Below are 17,050 nucleotides of genomic sequence, written 5' to 3'. Positions count from 1 at the left end.
AAAGAAAGAAAGTAAATAAATAAATAAATAAATAAAAGCAAGTGTTGGGCATTTGACCTTAGCTTTGTAGTTTGTAGTAGGTGGTTTCGAGTTTGTTCACGTCCTACTAATTAAAGGAAAGGAGGTGTTTTCGCCTTGCTTCTCTGCCTCGTATGAACATTTCAAAATGTATATTTATATAATATATTTTACTATTCCGAATTATAATAGAATATAAAAAAATAATTATTATGTATTTTATAATTAAAATATATCTAAATATTAATTATTTTTTTATTAAAATAGTAATTCAGGTAATGCAAGGAAGGTCAAATACATTAGCACTTGTAAATTCCATTTGTCGTTTGATTCAAAAGAATTGAGAGATTTAAATTTGCAAAATTTCCCCCCAAGTAAAATCAAGTTGTGGACCCTTCGGTTAAATTCTATCAATATTTAAAAAAATCAAGGATAAATTAAATGTTTAGTATCTCAGCTATGACTTTTGTTTTGTTTTGGTCACCCAACTATTTTTTTAAATCATACCTAACGTTTACTTTTAATTTTATTTTGACCACTCACTGTTAAAAAATTAACAATGATGCTAACTTATCATCATAAGATAATTTTCTGTCATCATTAGAAAGAAATAAAAATATATCACATCAGTAATTTTGTTAATTTTTTAATAGTGACTAAAATAAATCAAAACGTACCATTAGGTGATTTTGAAAAAAATAAATAATTGGGTGACCAAAACAGACTAAAAGTGGTAATTATGGTATTAAACTTGTAGTTTACGCAAAAATCAGTAATCAATCAGAGCCAAGACTAGGAAATATTACATATAAATAGATGAAAGATTGAAATTCATAAAACGAAATTTAGGTTTCTGCCCCCTCGCCAACCTCTCTCCTCGAAATCAAGCAGGTAAGAAGCCATGAAAATCCATACAATTAATTTGTTTGATCATCACTTTTTATGATTTTATAGTATTGATTTTTTTCAGGAAAAAAACCCTAACTTTTTCAATCATGTCCGGTGAAGAGGAAGAGAACGCTGCCGCCGCCCCTTCTCCGTTTTTCTCAATACATAACCGAGTAAAATTATTAAAACCCACAATATTATTGTTTCTCTTTTGTTATGGACAGAATTTTTGAAGGCCAAGTGTTTGATGAATTGTGAAGTTGCTTTAATTCTTGAGCATAAGTATGAGCAGCTTCAGCAAATGTCTGATGATCCCACGAATCATGTTTCCCAGTGAGTTCCATCAGCAACTTGTCAATTGGGTTATTTTGTCTTCTTTTCCCTCCTTGTTTAATTATATCCATGTATTTGACTTACTAGGGTTTCTGTTTAATTTTGATGACATGATTTAGAAATGTAGCCGCTTTTAAAAATAAATTTCCAACATGGGGAAAACTTTGTTCCATGGAAATAGAATTAATGTATGTCTTGTTTTTATAACCTTGTTTCCCGAATTTCCGATTTTGTTGTATCAACTTTCTAGCCTGAGGGGTTTGTTTGGTGTGTATGATAGGATCGATTAGTTCAATTGGATATACCGTGTATATGATTGCGTAATCCTATAAGGGGGAGAGTGAAGGATAAATCATAGGCTTATGCTGAATAAAGAGATGGCACCTTCGTTATGCATAAGCCAAAACAAAAGAAGAAAAAGAGCAATCTACTTATTAGTGTTATCCTATCCTATTGTATTAAGCCCTTAGTTCCGTGCATCAAATTGGAACCTGGCTGTATCATGTGGATTCTCTGATGGGATATGGTGTTTAGAAAAATTAGCATGCCTTTATTGCAGTTTTTCTCTCACACTTGATGAAGTGAATGATCATCTTTTGTCTTTGTTTCAGAGTATTTGAGAAGTCACTGCAGTATGTAAAGCGATTTAGCCGTTATAAAAATCCAGATGCTGTTAGACAAATTCGAGAGTATCCTCTAAATTGCCAGAATTGCTAAATAGACTTTATTTAAGCATATGTGCATGTTTATAAACTGCTCTGGAGTTAAGCTATTTAGGTGCTCCTCTTCTCCTATCAGTTGCTTAGTTGCAGGACATCTTGACTCGTTATCAATACTTTTCTACAATCTGATAAAAGTAGATGGTGTTTTTTTTATCTTCAACTAATATTACCTCTCATGACATTGTTGATAATGCTTGCACTTGGTCTGTTGCTTTTCATATGATATGTAACATGCTTCTCTATTGTGAACCTTAACTGACATTCAGAATTCTGAGTAGATATCAGTTAGCTGAATTCGAGGTAAGGATCTATATTTGGAAAGCAGTAAGTTTAGAATTATGATGTTAATGACAATGTAGAAAAGTTCTTCATATTGTGCTCTATACTTATGCAGCTTTGCGTTCTTGGCAACCTGTGTCCTGAGACTGTCGAGGAAGCGATTGCAATGGTGCCTTTCATCAAGGTATGAAATGCTAAGCACGCTCTGTATTTAATTTTACAACTTTTGTTCCCATTTTTCTTTCTCATTGTTTTAGTAGTAATTGTTTGTTCATCCTTCTTCACTTGCATTCATGTTGAGAAATTCTTTGGCGATTCTCTCTGCCTACCCTTGTATACAACAAAACATGAGACTAATTGGATGCTGTTTAGATAATACTGTTCATCCTTTTCACATGCATTGTCTAGTATGTGCATAGAGGGATTTTGATGTTCCAATGGTCCCGTGCTCTCTCTCTCTCTCTCTCTCTCTCTAGACCATGAAAACAAGGGCAATGACTCATCAGATGCTATCCCACCTTTTGGGGCCAATTTGATTTCTAGAATTGATATGATCTCTTACTGATTTTAGCTAGAATTTACGAATAATTAAGATTAAATTGTTAATTTTTCTCAAACTTCTAGCAACAAATTGTCTTGGAAATGCAGACTAAAGGGCGTGCCCATGATAGTTTAGAGTAATAGAAAGGATAAAAGAAGAAGAAATTAGAATGGAGAGATTACAGAAAGGAGATACTTCATTCATTACTTGAGAAATCAATTCTTCTTAGCCATTGTTTTATTTAGTTACAGGGCTATAATGGTAATTTAAAATATGCCAGCTGTTAGTACTCCATAACAGCTCTACCTAACTCATATTCTCTTCTCTCCTCAGGTTCTGGGCCATCGAACTTGGGCTCATTCCTCTCTTGCTGGACTGCAACTCGGATGGTCCACTCCCTCTTGACTCCCACGTTTAATCTGCTCCACATCAGAAGGTAAATATCTCATTCCTTCTTCTTTTACTTTAATCCCTAAATCCCCAATTTCAAATCCCTCTCTTCCCTCGATCCCCAATTCTCCTTCATCAAACCCTAACCCTTGACCTCCTCTTCCTTCAATTCCTTCGTCATTTCCACGCTCTTCTCCTCCTACTGTAACAATACCCGCCGCTGGAATCGATCCTTGACCCCAAGGATCAAAGCCTGGAAATTGCCCTCGCAAAACAGTATACTCTTCCCATGTATCATTGGTCTCATCAAGGTTCGTCCATCGCACCAACAACTGTGTAACAAGTTTGTTTTGTCTGTTGATAATCCTTCTGCCCATCACCTTATAAGGTTCTATTGTCATCTGTCCTTCTTCGTCCATTGTAGGAGGAGTCGTTGAAGAGACTGCTGAGGGCCCGATGTGTTTTTTTAACAGACTTACATGAAAGACTGGATGTAGACGTGATGATTCAGGTAAGTCTAATCTATATGCAACTTCCCCAATTTTTTCAATAATTTTATAAGGGCCATAAAATTTCGCTGCTAGCTTTAAATTTTTTCGCAGGGCCAAGGAAGTCTGTCGATATGGTTGCAGCTTCAGGTAAATTGCATCTCTGACTGTAAAAACCCTTTCTGTTCTGTTCTTATCTGCTCTTTGTTTCATCCTGTTGCTAGCATTCTCCAATTGTAGCTTTACTAACTGTCTAATGTCCTCTCTGCTTTTCATTAAATCATGAACTGTCTATACATGAGAGTCTGTCTGCCAAACCATAGTAGGAGGCTTGTAACCATACAATGCCTGAAAAGGTGTAAGTTTCAGGGCAGTGTGGTAGGTAGTATTATACCACCACTCTGCATGAGGAAACCACTTAGCCCATTGCTTAGGTTGAAAAAAACATAAACCCCTTAAATATTGCTCCAAACATTGATTTACCCTTTCTGTCTGACCATCAGTCTCAGGATGGTAAGCTGTGCTGAACATTGTAGTAGTTCCAAGCTGCTTCATTAGTTCTCTCCAAAAGAGACTAGTGAATGTTTTATCTCTATCTGAAATAGCTAATTTAGGTTGACCATGTAACTTGTAAACATTATCAAGATAGAGTTTAGCCACCTCCACCACAGTATAAGGATGAGACAATGCCATAAAATGATTGTATTTTGTGAACTTATCCACCACAACCAATATACAATTCTTTCTCAAAGAAGTAGGTAAGCCATCAATAAAATCCATAGTAACCACCTCCCAAGCTTGTTGAGGAATAGGAAGGGGTTGTAGCAGTCCTGGTTTAGATATATGCTCAACCTTAGTTTGCTGACAAACTGTACATCCTCTTATATAGTTGACCACCATTGCTTTCAGCCTAGGCCAATAAAAATAGGATCTAATCCTCTGATATGTAGCTTGAGTCCCAGAATGCCCTCCATGAGGAGAATCATGTAGAACTTGAAGAATTTGGAGTCTAAGAGACCCATTAGATCCAATGTAAACTCTGCCTCTGAATCTTAGTATCCCTTTTGAATATGTCCAATTAGGAGCAGGAGTAGGTGTTACAGATAATAATCTGATCCAATCAGCAGCCAATCTGTCATCCTTATAGCTAGTTTCAACTTCATGTACCCAGCTAGGAATAAGCAAAGTAGTTCCCATGGCCAAACAGTTACCAGTATCTTCCCATTGCCTTGACAAAGCATCTGCTACAGTATTAGATTTACCCCTTCTATATTGAATAGTATAGTCCAATCCCAGTAATTTAGTCAACCCTTCTTTTGAATTGTAGTGGTCAATTTCTGCTCCAATAAGTAATGCCTCCACTTAGAAACTGCTAATAAAATAGCAAGATACTCCCTTTCATAGATAGAGAGGGCACCATGTCTAAGACTTAAGGCCTTACTGAGATAAGCAATAGGTCTGCCCTCTTGAGATAACACAACACCAATTCCTCCTGAGCTAGCATCTGTTTCCAAACAAAAACTTTTGCTGAAATCAGGTAAAGCCAAAACTGGAGCTACACACATAGCCTGTTTTAACAATTCAAAAGCAGTCAAAGCTACAGTATTCCACTGAAAATTATCCTTAGTAAGCAGTTGAGTTAAAGGCTTACTAATGGATCCATAGTCTTTAATAAAACTCCTGTAATAACCAGTTAAACCCAAAAATCCACGCAAAGACTTCAAAGATTTAGGAAGAGGCCAATTCTTCATAGCTTCTATCTTACTAGGATCTGTTGCTACTCCTGCTGCAGAAATAATATGTCCCAAGTACTCCACTTGGGTCTGTCTAAAAAAACACTTGGACATTTTTGCAAATAGTTGATTGACCCTCAAAATCTCCAAAACTAATTGCAAATGAGTAATATGTTCTGCCATAGAATTACTGTAGACCAATATATCATCAAAGAACACCAAAACAAATTTTCTAAGAAATGATTTAAACAAATCATTCATTAGTGCTTGAAATGTAGCAGGAGCATTAGTAAGACCAAATGGCATTACCTTGAATTCATAATGCCCTTGATGAGTTCTGAATGCTGTTTTGTAAATATCCTCTTCTTTAATTCTGATTTTCCAATATCCTGACCTTAAGTCAATCTTGGAAAAATAAACTGCTCCATATAATACATCTAATAAGTCCTCCACCACAGGAATAGGAAACTTGTCCTTTACTGTCAGCTTGTTTAATTGTCTGTAATCAACACAAAACCTCCAAGTCCCAACTTTTTTCTTTATTAATAGGCATGGAGAAGCAAATGGACTCTTGCTAGGTTGAATAATGGAAGATGATAACATTGTAGAAATCTGTCTTTCAACTTCAGTCTTCTGGGTATGAGGAAATCTGTAGGGCCTCAAATTAACAGGACTAGAACTAGGTTTGAGGGAAATAGCATGATCATGAGTCCTTGTAGGAGGTAATCCTTTAGGTTCATCAAAAACAGAGCTATACCTCTTTATAAGAGGTTTGAGAGCTGCAGGAACTGATTTAGGAGTTTCAGTCATACTCAACAAAACCACATGCCCCAAAATAGCTGCCTCAGATGCTGTCATTTTTAATAAAGTAGCACCTGAAATCTGCTGTAACAGCAGTGAAGGTTGTTGTCCCTGTATAACAATATTTTCACCTTGATGCTGAAAACTCATTGTCAGTTGATTGAAGTCCATCAAAATTGGACTATATACCCTCATCCAATCAACCCCTAAAACCATATCACTACCTCCCAATTTAAGGAGTCTAAAGTCGTGTATAAAAGAGTGCCCTTGCATCTGCCACTCCACCTTGTTGCATCTAGCTGAACTATAGAGCTGTTGGCCATTAGCTACTGTAATAGCTAAAGGATAGGGAGTTAGAACCTGAAATCCAGCATCAGCCCATTCTGGTGTCAAAAAGCTATGTGTACTTCCACTGTCAATCAAAATATTCAAAGGTCTGCCTTGTATTGTTCCTTGAATCCTCAAAGTATTATGACTAATACACCCCGTAATAGCATTCATAGATATCTCTAAGTTTTCCTCTTCTTGTAATAACTGCTGGTCTGAATCAATAGGAACTGATTCTGTAGGAATAGGATTGTCCTCTTCAATCATCATATTGAGGTTTCTTGTTTTACATTGATGGTCTGGCTGAAATTTATCTCCACACTTAAAACAAAGGTTGTTTTGTCTTTTGTACTCAATGAGAGTCTGTTTAGTATTAGAATTTGGGGAGGATTTAATAGGTAGTGGAACTGAATTTGGCTTGGAAGTATGAATGGGGTTTGGGTAGTGTTGCAACCGTCTTTCGGTTGGGCCCCGGAATTGGGCTTCGACTTGAAAATGTGGATTGATTGGGTTAGGAGTCGCCACCGATTATTTATTTAAGAATAAATAGGTTAACCGGATACCTTATTTCTTACATGATCTGCGTCTTACCAGAAATATGTCGGGCTCGGGAGTCGGTTACGGTCAAGGAAGGATTAGCACCCTTGAACTGCCCTTTCGGTACTACGTAATTTCCAGTTGTCTTTAAGTACGAAAGTCGAAAGTTTAAATGTAAAGGTAAAATTACAATCCAAACTGCTTACCTTTGATTTATGTGAAATCATCCTTAAAAAGGTCATGTAATGTGTTAGATAAAATGGAAATAAATAATGAAGAAAGTACAAAAATGAATGGAATAAAGGAAGTAATATATAATAAAGAAAAGAAATGTATAAAAAAAAGGTTGGGAAAAAAGAATATAATAAATGTGTGTAGAATATATATATATATATATATAAAATATGTAATAAAGTAAAAATAATAAAAATATATACATATAAAATATTAGATAAAAAAAATAAATAATAATAAAATAAATATATACATACTAACTAAATAAATAAAAGTAAGGAAAAAAAAAGTGTAATATAATAAAAGCATATACGTACATACTTATGAAATATAATAGTGATGTATATATATACATATACATTTAAACTAAAATATTGAAAGAAGTGACAATAATAACAAATAATGAAAAATTAAGAATGATAAATGATAAAAATATATGGTTGACTATATATAATAATAAGTGCACTATTTAAATGAAAATAAGAGGGGGAAAACGTGAAGGGACCAAATTGAACGGAAAATTGAATTAGGGATTGATTTAGAAGAAATTAGGAGTGAAATAAAAGCTTAGGAAGAAAGAGGGACTGAAACGGGTATTAACCCTCTTTTGAAAGGATACACGCGGATCCATTGCATGGAGCAGAACGGGCCATGTATTTAAGTTAAAATTATTTTAACAATTCTCATTCTCCCTTTTCAAAAGCCGAGACCCTCCCCCTTTCTAAATTCTCTGGGCCATTCTTCCAAGTGAAGAACACAGGCCCCGTTTTCCAGAAAACACCGCCTCGCGCCGCCTCGTCGTCGCCGTTGAACGGTGACGGCCGCCGTTCATCGGCGGCAAAATTTATATTTTTTTTGTTTTTCGAAAGCTTTTCAAATTTCTTTTTCACCAATCGAATCTGTTTTTCAAAAATCAACCCGGAGGAGCGTAGATCTAAAAATATTTCGAAAAAGGGGCCTCACTTCGTTCATCAACCAAAAACGTTTCTTTTGAGTTTTATTCGAACCACAACAATGAAGGAGATACGCATACAAGGTAAAAAAAAACGACAAACAAGGTAAGGAAACACTACCTCTTTATTTCCTTTCAAACTGATTGCAATAGCTTCGAGTACTTCTATATTTCTCTGGTATTTCCGTAGGACTTTCGTGTGTTTTTTTTTCTTTTTTTCCCCCCTTTACAAATGGATTACATGTCTTATTTATAGCCTAGAATCTAAGTGTTTGACCCCTATTAGAACTCTAATTCCAATGTTTGTTGGCTTGTTATCTTCATGAAATCCTTGCGCCGGAGGAATCGGAGTTGTGGAGGATGTGAGACGGGTGGCCGTGAAACTCGGAAAGGGAGGCGAGGGAGCTTGTGGCGCAGAACAGAACACTGCCAGGGTTAGGGTTCCTCACGGCTGTTGAACTGGGCTTGGTTCACTTGTTGGGTTGCATGTTCAGGCCTGTAAATGTAAAAAAAAAAACGAAATTAATAATATTATATATATATAATATAAACATTATAAGGACGCAAATCATGTGTTTACAGGTAGGGTGGGCTTTTAAAGGAAGGTCTCAACCTTCTACTTTCAAACTCCACAGACAACTCATAGAGCTTAGCTTGCTTGCATGCCTCAGATAAATTTTTAGGATCTAAAGCTTTTACTCTATGTTTGATGTCATCTCTAAGCCCACATATAAAAAGTGACACAAAAAAATCCTCACTCAAGGTAGGATTTTGTAATAACATGTATGGTTGTAACTCCTCAAACCTTTCTTGATAGTCTTCAACAGATCCCTTCTGAGTAAGCTTAGTAAATTCCTCCACAATGTCAGAAAAAAACCTATCACTGAATCTATGGCACAAATCAGCTTCAAACTCATGCCAAGTTACATGATGCTTCTGCATAATATAGCCATCAAACCAAATTTCTGCTTTTCCTGTAAGATACATAGTAGCCACTTCTACCCTTTGATCTACAGAAACATTGCATAAAGAAAAATACTTGAGACACTTATGCAGCCACCCTCTAGGATTAACCCCCTCAAAAAATGGCAACTCTATTTTGGGTCTATGCCACATAGTCCCTGAACTGTTAAATGAACCCCCTGCTCCCCTGTTTTCAGTTTCCAATCCCAACATAACAAGTCTATTATTATTGTTTTCACCCATTTGATTCTCAGGTCTAGGACTGTTCTTAGGGGCTAAACAAGCATCAGGTTTGTCCCTCAAAATTCCAGGTTCATCAGTTTTATAAGAGAATCTGGATTTATCCTTAACTACAGTCACCAAAACAGGATTTTTTCCCCATCTTTAGAATTATTAGGAGTGTATACCTGATCCCCTGCAGATTGCTCTTGTTCACCATTTCTGCCGGTTAAGATCTTCAGGATATCTTCCACATAACCGTGATTCGTGGCCATTCTTGCCTCCAATGCAGTGATCCTGTTTTCCTGATTCTCCCACTATTTAGGTGGATTAGTCTCATTTTGACCTTGTTTCACCAAAGCAGCAAGGTCTGCAATCTGTTTCTGAATCCCAGCTAAATCTGATTCTGCCATCGATTGGTTCTTCTTTGGCATGCCCTAAAAAATTTTGCCAGAATTGTAGCTCTGATTACCAATTGTTATAGTTTAGAGTAATAGAAAGGATAAAAGAAGAAGAAATTAGAATGGAGAGATTACAGAAAGGAGATACTTCATTCATTACTTGAGAAATCAATTCTTCTTAGCCATTGTTTTATTTAGTTACAGGGCTATAATGGTAATTTAAAATATGCCAACTGTTAGTACTCCATAACAGCTCTAACTAACTCATATTCTCTTCTCTCCTCAGGTTCTGGGCCATCGAACTTGGGCTCATTCCTCTCTTGCTGGACTGCAACTCGTATGGTCCACTCCCTCTTGACTCCCACGTTTAATTTGCTCCACATCAGAAGGTAAATAACTCATTCCTTCTTCTTTTACTTTAATCCCTAAATCCCCAATTTCAAATCCCTCTCTTCCCTCGATCCCCAATTCTCCTTCATCAAACCCTAACCCTTGACCTCCTCTTCCTTCAATTCCTTCGTCATTTCCACGCTCTTCTCCTCCTACTGTAACATGACGATGCCATCGAGAGAATGTTAAATGACCTGTCCCTTATCAAGAAGTTTGAATAGTGGTAACTGAAGTCCTGGATATATATGACACTGAAGCAATTAATAGAATGTTAAATGGCGCTGCCTCTTGTAAAAAACTCTGTTGGGACCATTACATTTTTATCTACTGTACCCATGATTGACCTAATATTCTGAACTTTGTCTAATGGTTTATGTTCTGCTATTTTCTCATCAAGGCATTGCGAATCTGCATGTGTGGATAAAGGGATGCATCCTGGCTAGTTTTATTGATTTTATACTCATCTTTTAATGATATTTTTTTAGGGTTACTAGTTGACATAATGTAATTATTCATCAAATGCAGCAATTGCATCTATTATTATTATCATTAAAAAGGCAGTGTAAAGGCTTAGCCTAATATAGCTGATCTGAAATTATTTACCAGTGTAATCTTGTTCAAGTGTAAGTTCAACTGTTTCAGCTTAGCGTTCTTGAAGACAATACGACATTCTCGAGCACCCAGCTCTTTTCCATTATGTCGTTTACTAAATAAATCTATTGGTTTGCTTAAAGAAGCTTTGGTTTTTTATTACATAATAATTCCACCACCCCCAGAGTAGAGATGGCAAACGGGTACAGTTTCGTGGATTCCGCATCGCACTCGCTCCAATTGGGGCGGGGATGAGTATAATTTTAGCGGGTAGTGGGCGGGTGTGAATTTAGAAAGTGATACCCGTCACGGGTAGTGGGCGGGTAATGGGTTTGAGACATTACCTGCCTCGCATCCGCTTGCCCCGCATCCTCCCGCCCGCCCACTTTCTATTATATATGTAGGTAGTAGTGAATTTAAATTGGAGCGCTATCAATTGGAGAAAATAAAGATTGATGATTGTAATACTGGAGTATCAAATGTCATAAATATTGCCTGAAATTTTAGAATGTTGTGCCAAAGAACAAAAACATTATGTGTTTGTCATTTATGTTTCTAAACTTTAATTATGTTTTTTATTATGATATTTTATGTACTTTAAGATCTATATTAACACTTAACTCAGATAATCCTTGAATTATTTTATTATGTTTCTTAGTGGACATGTTTTTTTATGTTTGTTGCTTATATATAACTTAAGTTTGCTTTCAGGCGGGTCTAGACGGGTACGTCACTAGTGGGTAGTGGGTGTAGGGATGAATTTGAGAATGTACCCGCGTGGGCGGGTGTGAATTTAAAAATTTGTACCCATCATGAGTGGTGGACGGGTGGTAGATTGAAAAATATTATGTGAGTATGGAGATGGGGAAGGATATCCGCATCCGACCCGCCCTTTTGTTATCCCTACCCCAGAGACATCTTTCTGCAGCAGAAACGAAACCCCAGTCACAAATAATCAATGTCTGATGAAGGTACAAGAAATAAATAATAAAAATTTTACTCCGACGAATCCTTATGGCACCGCCAGAGGGTCAGCAAAAAGCCCAACAACAATGTGTATATATATAAATCCATAAACCTTTCTTCTTTTATATTTGTTCACGGGTCCAACGATTAGTTAGATCCATGAATTGATTTTACTCGAGCGTGAGATTAGAGCACAGACTAAAATCTTTTCAATGCCATATCTAGTTAAATTCGAACCCGACCCATCTACAAATTTAGCTCACAAATATTTTTAAACCTTTTTTAAATGTGCTAAAGGCGAGCTGAAATTAGATTTTCACTCCCTTAAATTGTCCATCTATTCTTTTCTTTCATCTAAAAGTTTATATAGTCATGTTAAAATTTTGATTTTGTCCCTTTGTTTTCTATAATTAATCATATTTTGTCCTTCATTTTCTATGATTAATTATACTTTATCCCCTCATTTTTATGGTTAATTGTACTTTGCCCCCTTGAGTTGTAGCCCTGGTCCCGTTCTTGGTTCTCATCTTATATCTTTTCCTGAAGTTTAGAAATTTAAGAGAAAAATGAGTTAGCTTTTTGAAAATCCTTAGTTAGGATTGTAAATGAGATGAGATAGCATGACTTACTCGAAATTGATTAAGTTAAAGTTTGGTCAATACTTGAATTGAATGGATTACAAGCCGAAATGAGTTACTTGATATCCTATTCGAAAGCTCGTGAGAAACTCAAAAATATTTTTTTTTAAATTTAATTTTTTTAAATTAAATTATAATATTTATATGTTATTTAAAAAATACAATGTAAGACTTTCATGTATTAAATGTTTAGGTTCGAGCTCGAATTTAAGCTTCAACCGAGTTAAAATCTGATAACATTTTGAGTTCAAGTTTTAGAGTTCAAGTTGAGCTTCAATTTTTATTTTGAGTTGATTTTAAAAATTTTAAGCTCACTAGCTTTTAAGTCGAATCAAATTTCACTTTTTTGTTTCAGTTCGAGTCATGATTGATAATTTTAAACTCATGAATTTTTTAATCAAATTGAATTAAATTCATTTAAAATTTTTAAATCGAATACTTAAACTCAACTCAACTCATTTACAGCTCTATCCTTAGTCTTCAATGTTTTAGAATTGCACAGAAATAAGATTTTGGTATGTTCTTCCCTTCCGGATAACATCATAACACAACATGCTTGTTGTGGGGCTACATGACTTGGTCATTGCCAGATTGGCCAACTGCCATTCAGACCCCTCCCTCTCACATGCATGGATGCGTTTGCCTTTACACTTAAAATCCATCCCTTTTCTCCCTACTTTTTTTCTATTTATATAACCCCATGAAGCAATATAGTTTTTTCAATCATTCTTACTAAAATCCCACACTCCGAGTAAATACTAGTAGTTTTAAAGGAGACATGGCAATGGGTGTGGAGCTTGAAGATGATCTGTTTTTTTGCAGATTTAAGCAAGCAAATCTCTTTGCTCACCATGGACGATGATCACGATGGCCCTCTTATCAGATATCCTTCAGTTTCTTTCCAGGTTTGTTCTTTATATGCTTTTCATTTTCAGAAAATCACATCATTTTCTATTAAAACAAGTGTTTTGGTCTTCAAAATATTTCAGGGTTTAACCGGTGCAAATCACCCAAAAGCACATTCTCCATTTATGCACGAACAAATGTTTAGAAGAGAAAGCAAAGGAACTGGAGTTTTTATCCCGAAATCATCACAACAGCCAAGAAGGAAGCATGGGGGAGGAAGATACAGGTCTTCATTGAGCTCCAAGTCCAACAGGCACCTTCATCAAACTACAGCAATGGCTTCTCAACCATCTTTGATCAATAACTTTTTTAAAGGCTGAAGGATCACGTGTACTATCTATATGAATCGTATAAATTTACTATAAGGATTTTATGTTTGTACATTAAGTAATTGGGCCTCCCAAATCTTGGAAATGAATTGTGATATGGGATTGATATCATATTGAATCTTAGATGGATGGGTATAATTAGAGACAGAGTCAGAAAATCCTCTTCATATTCATTGTGCCAAAATCTTTCCAGTTTTCATGTTCCAAAACTGACAACCCCACGTGCCACATGATCTCCCATTTTCTTTGATTGGGAATATGTGTTTACGAGAAGGAATTACAAAATCATTCTAGATTTTATATGTTTATTTTATATTATATTATATTATATTATACTTATATATAATAGACTGTGAAACTGTCCAATCTGAATTACTGACGGATATTTTTATTATATGCAGATAGTGATAAATTTAGAAATAAATTTTAGATATAAATCAATAACATAAAATTTTATATGGAATGAGCAAAAACAATTTAAAATATATAAACTCAAATGATAATAATAATAATAATAATAATAATCATTTAAAAATTATGGGATGGATTTAGGGTAATATTTGTTTAAAAGATTTTAGTCATTTGACAGTAAACATTCGTATTTCTGAATACGCGATATTTGATCTCGAGACCTCAAAGAATAACAACAAAATTTTTAATCACTTAGATCGTTTGGCTCGCGTGATAATTTTAAATAGAGTTAATTTTTGAACATTTCAATTTCATCCCAAACTATACATATATACTAATCACATCCCTTGTTAATAATATACTTTTTTAATGTTTTGAGATGATTACAATATATTATTTGTTCATAATCTTTATTAACCATTGACAATGTACTCACTTTAGAGATGTAACTACATGAACCCTAAATCTCATGAGAAATAATCACTAGAATCATTCAATAAGTTATCTTTTAAATAATATAACTATTAAATTTAACGTATCAAGTTCAATTGTTTAAAATTTATATATTATTATGTGCAGATACGTGGTCGGTCTCTACATTATTAATAGATATAAACAATTAATGTATTCATATTAAATTATTTTAATAAATATGAGATGAATATAAAATAATAATTATTTAAAATTTTAACATTTAGATAATGAACATTTATACCCTTTTATATGCTATATATGCGGTACTTTAAATCGATGACCTCAAATAATAATAATAAATTCCTTAACCAAAATTGTTTTTTTGTTTATAATATTAAAAATGATTATAAATTGTAATTAGGAATTGACATGTGAATCTCTCCATATAAGGATGTCATTGGTCCAGCCAGGCAGTATATTCACTTTGAGGACTAATCATCTTAAAAGGAGACATGAAATAACTGGCAAAATCGTTTTTACTTTCCCGAAGAAGAAAACTTAATAGATAAGTTTTAGGGTAAATTACGCATTTAGTATATAACCTATCAGTTTTGATCTTTTTTAATATTTAAATTTTTAAATTTTTTAAAACTATGTCATTATAGTATCCGTCGTTAAAATTTTACGCGTTTAGTATCTAAACTATCAATTTTGATATGTTTTAGTACCTAAACTTTCAATTTCTTCATAACTTAACAAATACTAAAGTTTTTAACAATATAGTACTAAAATGAAATAAAAATAAAACTTTAAATATGATTTTAAAAAAAATTAAAATTTAAGTATTAAAATGAACCAAAACTGATAATTTAAATAATACAAATGTGATTTACCTTAAATTTTATTAAACAACTAAATGTAGGAAGAAAATAAATATGACAAATAACGTTCTCTAATAAATTAAATAATTTATATCATTAAAAACAAATAATGCTATAAAGAATAATAAATAGAAATGAAATATAAGTTTATGAGCTAAATATATAATTATTATTGGCAGTAACATCAACTTTACTATTGGTTATCGACGGTTAATAATTTTTTTTAATTTTTATATCATATATTTATATTTTTAGTTTTTAATAATTTCATTTTTATGATACACTTTCGTCTCCCTTTGATATAATTTTAGTCTTCTTTATTTGTTCTTTGGTCATTCTCTTCATTTAATTTTTTTCATATTTGAATGTGACGTCGCCTCGACTGGACAATATAGTGTTTATTTATTCTCATGTTGATCTTCTCTATTTTAGATCTCAGATTATATTTGGATACACAATTTGTATTCAAATATAATTTTCTCAGGACACCCAATTTTGATTTGCAATTGTCGGTGGTCTTTTAGTAATTTGACCTCCTATTGAGGTTCATTTATCGATGTAGTTATATATGCTCGTATTTATATTTTTTTAAGTTTTTGGATGAATTTTTAATATTTTCCTTGTATTATCTCAAATGATTAGTTTCTTGTGTTAACGACTATAAAAAATATTTTTATTTTATGTTATGATGGTAAACCTCCATTATAATGGTAGATATTATCTCTTTTTAAATAAAACTAATTACTTTTATTTTTATAAAAAAATTAAACATACAAATTTTTTAGAATAATTTGAGATTATTAAGATTATATATGTCTATAATTTAATCATTGATAATACACGTACCTTTTAAACGTAACTTTTGGAATTTAAATTTTTTTAAGAAAAATACCACTATTTAAACGCTAAAACCATTCTATAGATTCAAGTTAAATATATAATTGAGTCTTAAAAGGTTTTGAATAATCGATATTAATCTGTTAAAAGTATGTTGCAACTTGTTTAATGCTGCGTTTACGCATAACTAATTTTTAACAACCGAAACACAATACTTAACACACCTAATCCAAAACCGACAGTTGGTGGCCGTCGTAATTGTTCAATGGAATCTTTAATTGTAATATTTAGAAATTGGAATAATCGTTAGAGACCATCTCAATTCACGTTGCAACAAAGATTTTTCATTTATGATGATCGATATTTATATATTTATCGACTAAAACAGATTAAATAATGTAAAAGTGAGTGATTTTTTCAATTAAATTTATTTCCCTTAAACGTCATGATTGAAATCTCTAATTTTATTTATTGAATCTAGTGACAAGATTCTATATAAACATAAAAATAATAATTGAAAAAATACAACATAATGACATTACGTCATAAATATATGAAATGTAAAATTTATATAATATTAATATTAATATATCAAATTCTATATAAACATAAAAGATTAGTATGTTATTATTTATGATACTCTAAAAACTACATAGTGATATAAAAAACAAATTTTTACTAATATGAGTTAACATAAAAATCAATAATCATGATTCTTTTCGGGATATAAATTAGGAAAAAAATGGAGTAGATGTTAAAAGGCAATCACCAAACTAGGGGTGTCAATCAGGTGGGAAAAAACCGAAAATCGTGGGGATCTGAACTTACAGGGATAGGGAATAACTAAAATCTTCATCCACA

The 17,050-nt window shown here is 33.4% G+C and overlaps 1 protein-coding gene across 1 annotated transcript; it reads left to right on the top strand.

Moving 5' to 3' along the window:
- Positions 1–1,075: 1,075 nt before the first annotated feature.
- LOC120212598 (DNA-directed RNA polymerase II subunit 4-like) lies at positions 1,076–2,445 on the top strand (the record flags this gene model as incomplete). Its single annotated transcript, XM_039210855.1, has 4 exons — positions 1,076–1,239; positions 1,851–1,928; positions 2,228–2,261; positions 2,356–2,445. Coding segments are annotated over 4 exons (351 nt in total), but the record flags the coding sequence as incomplete, so codon positions are not given.
- Positions 2,446–17,050: the final 14,605 nt, after the last annotated feature.

Source organism: Hibiscus syriacus, unplaced genomic scaffold (genome assembly GCF_006381635.1).
Source record: "Hibiscus syriacus cultivar Baekdansim isolate YM2019G1 unplaced genomic scaffold, ASM638163v2 tig00110013_pilon, whole genome shotgun sequence".
Classification (NCBI taxonomy): Eukaryota; Viridiplantae; Streptophyta; class Magnoliopsida; order Malvales; family Malvaceae; genus Hibiscus; species Hibiscus syriacus.
Note: the sequence above shows the minus strand (reverse complement) of the source record. Positions and strands in the feature narration are given on the sequence as shown.